We start from the raw sequence: 8,952 nt of genomic DNA, 5'->3' as shown, positions 1-8,952 counted from the left end.
CTGCTGCTTACTGATTCAGGTTGTCCAGGCTGCGGTGCAGCAACAGATGGAGGGTGGTTGTAGTTTTCCTCCTCTTTGGCCTCTTCTCCAGGAACAGAAGGAGACTGAGGAGGTGCTGATGTTTGGTTTGTACTCTGTAGACAGACAATAGCCGAGAGATAGGGAGTTACCTCTCATTTATAAACTTATTTCTATTCAGCTGTATACTAAGCTGTACTAAGGAGAAATCATAAAATTTGATAGAAATGGTATTCTAAGTCATTAAAACTAAATTAAAATGGGCTAATTAGACGGCACTGCATATTGTCCTGAATTAGATATTCCACCCTGACTAGAATCAGAAAGCAACCTTTTGTCTGCAAAACTGGAAAATAAGAAATAGCCAGCTACTGCTGCTGCAGACACTGAAATGGACTTTCTTTCAGCCCACTTAACCGGCACTCTACACTCTACTGTTACAGGCCAAGCTCACAGCTTGCCCCACAATTCTTTTAAATGCCAGGATGTCAAAGGCTCTCTTCTCACTCACTGAAGGATCGGCTTCTCTCCATCCATAGGTGAGGTGACCTGAAATGGGCACATGAAAATGAACCAGATGTTAAAAAACTGCCTGTGGTGGGAAATCCCATGGAACAAGTCAAGCGAAAAGGAGAGCATTTTCCTTTCACAACATCACTCCAGGAGCAAAAGTTCTTTCACACAGCAAGCAAGAGAACAGGACAATGTCCTAGGCTGTGTCTACGTTTCAGCCTGTTTGGTCAGGTAATAAATAAGAAACTTGGTTAAGAAAATACAGATTTTTCTTTAGCAGTCAATGCTTCTGCTTCACCCAACAGCTAAAGCAGCTTTTTTCTCATCTCTTTCCTATTACTTTTTTTTTTTTTAAATAAATTGCATGCACTAATTCCCATTAGCTTGCTGAAAACACTTGCCCAGAAAATCTTCCCCAAAATCTGCCTTAGCTGTGACAGTTCTACTCTGAAACAGCACAGAAACAGGTCCCGGGTTCAGGAGCATACACAAACTGTTTTGGAGTTTGCACTTTAATGCCAAGGGAATCACTATTTTAGCCTACAGTAAAGTGTCAAGCTAGAGAGTCAAATCCTTTAATGACAGAATTTAGAAAAACAGAAGCTTTCCCACAATCCTGGAGAGAATAGCACAGTTTTTAGGAAGACTTTGGGAAGCTGTGCCAGTCTGTATTTTGGAAGGTGTTGATCAAACCAGCAAACTGAGAAATGACACACTCCACTGCCACACACTATCCCGTGGAGGGAACAGAACCCCTGCAGGTTACATTTCAAATGTCATCGACACCTTGTGTCTAGAGATACTCCCTTTTTTAGGTGAAGCTGTTGACAGGAACTTTACCAAAACTAGTGGCATCTCAGTGGTGTTTTTGTTTTACAATCAATTCAGTCCCTTAAGGAAGAGCACAGCAATACAAAAGCCAGATAATGCTACACCCAGGAAAAACCTCTACTTACGTGCCAGATGGGTCAAATAATAGCCGGAATAACCCATAGAATAGACAGTGCAAACTGCAGCAGCGATTGGCTCAGCCATTTTAGCAGTGTTGTGCAAGTGCTGTGCTCCAAGAAGAGAATAAATGATACCCCTGTTCACTGAGAACACACTGAGCAGGAGGATACTTCTGCAACGTGCAAGCAAAGATTTGGTCTGATCACTGACGCCTTCTGTGCACCATTGACACCACAAAGACATGGCAACAATCCCTTGACATCACAATAGCAGCCTCTCTATGTTGCTTTGTGAATTTATGCAGAGCAACAGGACAACAGCAAACACAAAAAGAGCCTGGAGAGTTCTGTTACAGAGCAGCATAAAATACCCTTGTATTTCAAAACCTGCTGCTCAAAGGTTCCAAGAGTAACTCAAACAATGCACCAAGCTCTTGTACCCTGTACCCCACGCTGAACACTGAGAAGGAACCAGGATGTGACCAAACCAAAGGAAACATGACCTTTGACTACTTATGCTTCTGACTAAAAATGAGAACGCTTGTTCCAGTAACCAACCTGCTGCACACATACCAACCTGTTGCTGCCTTGCTATGGCATCTCAAAGTAGCATCTAGGGCCTGTGAGTCACTTCTGGGAGCTTTCCTGGGCTCATCTGTGAGCCGCAGGGATGGAGCTGGAATGGTCAGAAGGAAAGGAAGCAAGAAATTTAAAACAGAATGTGGGAAAACTTAGAAGGTGGTGGTAGGAGGAAACCAGTGGGCCAAAATGGATAAGTCCCATCAAAGGTGGGAGCTACGAGGCAGAGGCCAAAGAGATCAGGTGATCGGCAGGCCTCAGGCAAACAGCAAAGCCACAACCACTCCAAAGTTTGGTAGCATCCTTCCCCCTCCTCTTGCTTTGAAACCAGTTTTCTTCTCCCTCCTGAGTTTTACAGCAGGTGGCTGGAAAAATCACCTGGGATTTCCTTTCTCAATAAAAATAAAAAGAATAGAGAGAGATCTGGGCTTTTGCCGTGTGTCTAGTTTTGAATCCATGTTAGCATTTTTTAATAGCTCTACAGAAGTTCTTTCCAAGCTTTGGGAGTTTTCCAGCCGCAGGACCACCACTGGTCAGTGCATGAGCCCACAAATTGCAGTGGAGAGAGCAGCTGGTCAAACTCAGACTGTGACTTCTGGGAGGTTGGGTATTGTCCTAATGCAAATGCTCTGTGTATGTCAGGCTGAAAGTTGGGACAATCCTCAAGAAATGCTTGATTAGATGCATGTGACGTAAAACTTCTTTGGGTCTACAGCCATGACTTTTCCCACTTACTAATATCATAACCTTGGAGCTTTAAAATTTCAGTGTGACACTGAATTTTCTTCTAGATTGGGTATCAGGAAATGGTTGCAAAGACACATGCCTTAGAAAAAACACTCCCAAAGCCCTGCTAATCACACATCATCCTTCGTTCAGAAAATGCACTGTTTCTTCAAACTAAAAGAACAGAAAACTCTAGCAGCCTGCTCACATATAGCAGCTTGCAACCCATTCTATGCCCTGCTTTCTAAGTTGTACTTCTTAGCATATGTAGTTGCTCCAAGGCACAGTGAAATGGAGACAGAACATCCACTTGGGAGGAACAACATGGCTTTGTGCTCCAGCCTGAAAGCTGGAACTCAGGAGTCCATGCAACAGTGCCTTGAGATGGAACGAACAGCAACCAGGGAATGCAGCTGGGGGTGACTGCTGGAGGTCAGCGAATGGCCCAATGAATTGCACAGAACTAGCAGAGAAGGCACTACTGGCATGAGACCTGTAATAATTTCAAAAAACATCCCCCATATATTTGCACATTTATTGGGTAGTCCCAGGGCTCCTCTGTATGTATGTCTGTACCTCTGCACTTACTACTTTTTGGAAACAGTCAAATGGCCAGGCTTCGCCCGCCAGCAGGAGCTGATCCAGCCTGGGAATGTGACTGGCTGTGCTGACGTACAGAGGCTCATGGTTTCTCAGGTGAAGCCAAGGAGGAGTGGGCTGAAAGGGGCTGGCACTGCTGCTGCTTTGCCAGAGAGCCCTGGCTAGGTAGGGGATGGCACCCACTGTGCTGCGGGCTCTTTCTCCTACCGGTAGTGGATCAAGGGTTCAACTTGATGATCTCGAAGGTCCCTTCCAACCCAGCTGATTCTATGATTCTATGATTCTAGAACTGTGCAGTGCTTTTTAACAAGGAATGACAACTTGCGGGAAAACAAAGGGGGGTTGTTTTGCGGCGTTTCTGTCCACACTCAGGCCACCTTCAGCAGAGAGCTCTGGCTCCTGAGTGGTGGGAGGCGTGGGGCACTTGGCTAGGCTGCACAGGCATGGCAGTCCCAGGCAGCACTTCTGCTCACTCCTCCATCACTGAAAACTTCAGGAAAATAAAACTCTCTCACATTGTAATTAGATTGTAATTCTAATTGTAATTAGAAAGCAGGCATTACTTTATTCTGGCATCGGGTGTGGGGGATCACTCCTCCCAACACGTGCACACCCAGGCATCTAAAACACTAGTTTATATCTATGTCACTAATACATATTCACTGTATTTCCTGAAACTCTTGCATATAGGGTGAGCATTCTCACAAATTGTTTTATATATTTAAATTACTTCTCAGAACTTAGTTACATTAGAGTAGGGGTCTCTTGAGAGTTTCTGATGGTCATTTGGGGAATATCCCATCCCTCAAATTATCCTTTTATGGTCATAAGGCTCCTAAAACCAGTTTCTTCTCCTTGAATGCATTCCAGCCATGTGGTCTGGACAAGATGTACCTTCTTATCAGGTCTACAGTCTTGAGGCTGAGATACCCACTTCCACACGTTAATCACTGATGTCGGTGAATATAGGTGTATGTCATTCTGGAAGCTATGGCACCTCTGGAAATCTTTGCCACATTTCCCACTGGCAATGTTTTCTCTTCCAGGACTTCAGCCAGCATCCCATCATGGCCCTGTGGCAGTTGTGCTTTGGACTGTGGCCACTCAGGTCCTGAAGATCGCCAGGATGAGGGTTCTTGCAACGTCTCTGGTCACCCCACTCCAGTGCTTCATGATCTCACAGGGGTTTTGATTCCTAAAGCTCTCTAGTTCCAGGAGATGCCACTGCCTCACCCTCCCACCAGGAAGTGCAAAGAAGCACCTGTCCCCATCCCCTTGATGCCTTCCCCAGAGGCACCAGAGTGTGCTCTGAGGTGCCCTGATATTTTCTCTGCTCCATACTAAACCAGCCCTAGCTCTCAAATCCCTGCCTTCCTCTCCTGAGGTCCTCTGGTTTGTCAACCAGTCTCTGGGACCCCAAAGAGGATGTAGCGCCTGGATGAGATCTGACGGATGCTGAGCAGAGGACATCACCCTTGAGCCTTCTGTCTGGGGGAGAAAGAGTAAAACAATTGACTCTCAGTGCAAGGAACCAGGGGAGCCCAAAGGGCTGGCCAGCAGCACCGGGGCAAGGGGAGAGCCTGTGGGACTTTGTGTTGCAGCCTGCCAGGGAGGCATGAGGTGTTATCCAATGAACCCTCTTGCCACATGTGCCTGGAAACATCTGCCCCAGCTAAAGGTGCCCCTGGCAACACACAGACGAGGCCTCAGTGACTGTTACAAAACACAAGAGAAGAGATGGGGGAGGGGGCAGTGGTGCTGTGGTAACCCCAGACCACAGAGCTGCTGAGGAGAGCACAGTGGGTGAGGATGGCCCACTATGATATCACTTAGCAATGGCTGTGACATTTCCAAGCAACGGATTGTGACCCAGCATCCCTCGCTGCTTATAACCGTGCATCGAGCTTCACCCAGCCAGCTCATTCTGGGACGCCAGCTGAGCAAGTTTGTGAAGTCTGGAGTGGTGAATAACACCTTTGGTGCTGGCGGTGTGCTCAGGGAATTGCTCCTTGAAGCTTTCAGTACTGGCCCAAACACGAATTTTTCCCTGGCCCTGCCCAGGCAGGCAGGGCACCCTGGTAGGGGGCAGGCTCACAGCCATAGAGCTGAGCTGGGTGGGTACAGCTCACCCTGGGGCCCTTGGAGGGTTTCTTCCTTGAGGAACCTGGGCATTTCTTCCACCACTCCTTGGGTCAGCTGTGGCAGTGGCAGTGAGAGAGCTGGACATCCCCAGCTTCACCCAGCCTAGTGCAGTGAGTGGAGAGCATGGCCATGGAGCTGGAAAACTGCTGCCCCGTCTGCCTGGACAGCTGTGAGGAGCCAAGCTACGTGCTGCCATGCCTCCACCAGTTCTGCTACCCCTGCATTCAGCAGTGGGCTGAGAGCAAGCCCGAGTGCCCCCTCTGCAAGAGAAGAATCCTCTCCATTGTGCACTCGGTGCGGGCGGATGACGACTTTGAAGAATATGTCCTCCCATCCCCTGCAGCACCATCAGTTGTTGACCACCAGGAAGGAGGTCCTTCTGGATATCCAGCTGCCCACAGACCTGCAGCAGTAGCACAACAGTCTGTAGAGAACCAGCTGTCCAGGGCTCTTCCGGGTGGCCTCGAACCACGCACCTGGGCAATTATTTTCAGGGACCACCCACCTCTCCTCCAGTCCCTGCAGCCCTGGGTGCATCAGGAGCTGCAGCTGATCTTTGGGAACCAGCATGCATGGGCATCCATATTGGAGGACATTGTAATGTCCATCCTGGGCCTCTTTGGGCTGAATGGAGAATTCCTGGTCCAGCTGCTGGAGCCCTTCCTCCAAACCCATGAAGCCACATTTGTGCAGCAGCTAATTGGTGTTGCTGTGCAACAGTGCAGTGTGGAAGCCCAACGTCTGCTGGGCCTGGAGGACGACCACAGTGCTGAGGAGCAGGAGGGTAGCCCAAGAGCTGCCCCCAGCCCCTCTAGCTCCCAAGGACACTTTCCCACATGTGGCCCAACCCCCTCCGGCAGCCCTGCTGGAGCTGACGAAGAGGAGTACCCACGCCCAAGCATCTCAACTGCTGCTCTTTGTGGGGGTCCCAGCAGCACCCCCAGTGCCCCTATTCCCAGCAATGGGGAGCAGGAAGAGCTGCATGAGGCTATGGGGGAGGCTGTGGCGGGTACCTCCACTCCCAGCTGGGACAGAGACCGCTCACCTCAGGGACCATGGCGAGCCCTGAAGAGGAAGGCTGGCAGCTCCCAGGAATCTTCCAAGCCCAACAAGACAAAACGTTGCCGGCAGCCCTAGAAGAACACCTCAGGCAGTGTTGAAATCCTGGCCAGGGCAGCAGCTGGGGTATGAGCTGGCCCACAATCAGAAAGCTCTCAGTAGTCTATAGCTATCAAAGAAATCAAATGCATTAAAGCTGCAGAGAGTCTTGGTGTTACTAACAGTGCCATTGGCATTGCAATCCCCACCCATGCTTTCTCCCCCTTTTCCTGGTGCTAGGTCTCTGTTTCCTCACATCTGCTGGCCCCTGTGGGGTCAGTGTGGTGGAAGAAGGGGTGTGGCAATGCATCCCCTGGCTGGTTGGGGTGGGATGTTAATGCTGACAGGTCCTGCTACATATACCAGGTACTATTTTGCCATAGTCCTGTCCTAGTTAGAACAGCTGGGACCAGTTCATCACTGTATGGGTGTAACCCAAAACTATGTATTCTATAGCCTTCCATGCCATTTCCCAGAAACTGTTATCAATAGACCATTTACACCATCTGCCCAGAGCATGCCTGATGACTCAGGCTCTACACTGGGTGTTGAGAGGCCTGTGAGATAGGAGGGTGCTCTTGTCCTCATACCCATTGTGTGGAACTCCCCACCCTGAGGGGATACTGGGCATTCCTGCCTGAACTGGAGGATATATGTAATCTTGGAGTCTTGGAATTTTTTTAACCACTCGTGGGATCCAGAGAAGGACTGTGACCACCACTCTCATCCAGACTGAGACCACCATTCTCGACCAGACTGCAACCACCACTTTTCAACCAGACTGCAACAGCACTCTCACCAACAGGTTTTTCCCTCTCCTTGTGCAAGTTTCGAGCTGGCTTCCTGCCAAGTCTCCAAAACTTGACAATAAGGTCTGCTTCCCAGAGAGGGAAGAAAAAAAACCAAGCAGCCAAAGCTATAGCAAAAATATATATTTTACATATGAAACAGATATATACAGTGAGAATATTATATACCTATAACCCCAGAAACCCTAAATAGCTTCCTAAAGGGAAGAGAGGAAGGGAGAAGGGAAAAAGGACAAAATAGGATGAAAAGGGACAACAACAAAACAGGTCTACACAATCTAAAAACCCGGTTACCAGCAAACTGAAGAACTGACAAAATCTCACAGCTTCCCTTGAGAGAAGCAGGACGGCTGGACACGGCCCAGCACTCTCCCCTCACATGTGGCAGATAACAGCAGTCACTGTAGACCTCAGCTCCAGATAAGCCAGACTGAGACAGGGACCCACTGTTCTTGAACCTTGCCGGAAAGGAAGAGAGAGAGGTCCCTCCTGCTGGCTTTATTTATGCCTCCAGTTATGTAAAGGAATAGCATGGAATACTTCTGTGGTCACCTTCCTAGTTCCTTCCTGGTTACAAGCTGGTCTCCAGGAAGGCCTAGAGTGAAACCATCACACTCCTTTTACTTTGGACTCAGGGGGCTCAAAGTTATACATTTAGGTTTTGCGGGCTAAAACCAATTGTTTGTCTGTATAATCGTATTTATTGTATTATTTTATTAAATTGTTATTCTGACTATAATCTCTCTTTTGAGTTGGGTTCATTTCCCCTGCCAGTTTACCTTTAAACCAGCACAAGCCCAAAGACATGTGCTGCCCAGCTCCAGGCCTGCATCTCTGTAGATGGTCCCAGGACAGGTGTTTCCATCTGGGGGTCTCCAGGGCCAGCCTGTGCCCCACTGCTCATCACCCCAGGCCTGGCCTCCTCCTCACTGCCTCTTCTGCCCCATGTCCCAGGGCTCTGCTCTCCTACCAGCCTGCACTGCCTGGTGCAGCCTTACTACGTTGGGGCCCAAATCCCTCCTCCTGCCCCGAGTCACAACTTGATGCTGCTCTCTGCATCACCCCAGGGTTGTGCCCTGCAAAGGCAGGAGCCCCAAGAATTTCAACAAGGGGAAGCACAAAGTAGTGCCCATGGGAAGGGACAACCTCGGGCACCAATTCATGTGGTGGCTGCCCAGCTTGGGAGCAGCTTTGCAGAAAAAACCCTGGAGGTCCCGGTGGGCACTGAGTTGATCATGAGCCAACATGTGTCCTTGATGGGAGTGGTGGCCTGGACTGCTTCAGGAGGAGTTTCGTGAGCTGGTTGAGGAAGCTGATCCTTTCTCTCTATTTGTCTGGTGATGCCATACCTTGAGCATTGTGTCTAGTTCTGGGTTCCACAGTACAATTGAGAGATGCACATACTAGAGTGAGTCCATCAAAGGGCCATGAAGACGAAGAAGGGACTGGAGCATCTCTCCCCTGAAGAAAGGCTTAGCAAGCTGGGACTGTTAAGACTGGAGACAAGAAGGCTCAGA

The 8,952-nt window shown here is 49.0% G+C and overlaps 1 protein-coding gene across 2 annotated transcripts in view; it reads right to left on the bottom strand.

Annotated features, from left to right (window-relative positions):
* Positions 1 to 4,525, bottom strand: part of LOC113958726 (serine/threonine-protein kinase PAK 3-like) — a 17,489-nt gene extending 12,964 nt beyond the window's left edge. The window contains exons 1-3 of one of the 2 annotated variants that reach the window (XM_027667235.1): positions 4,321 to 4,525; positions 530 to 567; positions 12 to 134 (exon numbers count right to left, since the gene is read on the bottom strand). Coding sequence is in view for 1 of the 2 variants with exons in the window: in XM_027667234.1 (XP_027523035.1) it covers positions 12 to 134; positions 530 to 567; positions 1,488 to 1,566 (240 nt within the window). In the remaining variant the exon portion in view is untranslated. Of the gene's footprint in view, positions 1 to 11; positions 135 to 529; positions 568 to 1,487; positions 1,712 to 4,320 lie in introns of those variants that run through there. The other variant, XM_027667234.1, reaches the window with a different exon arrangement.
* Between the last annotated feature and the right edge of the window lie 4,427 nt (positions 4,526 to 8,952).

Source organism: Corapipo altera, unplaced genomic scaffold, assembly GCF_003945725.1.
Source record: "Corapipo altera isolate COAL_440 unplaced genomic scaffold, ASM394572v1 60935, whole genome shotgun sequence".
Taxonomy (NCBI): domain Eukaryota; kingdom Metazoa; phylum Chordata; class Aves; order Passeriformes; family Pipridae; genus Corapipo; species Corapipo altera.
Note: the sequence above shows the minus strand (reverse complement) of the source record. Positions and strands in the feature narration are given on the sequence as shown.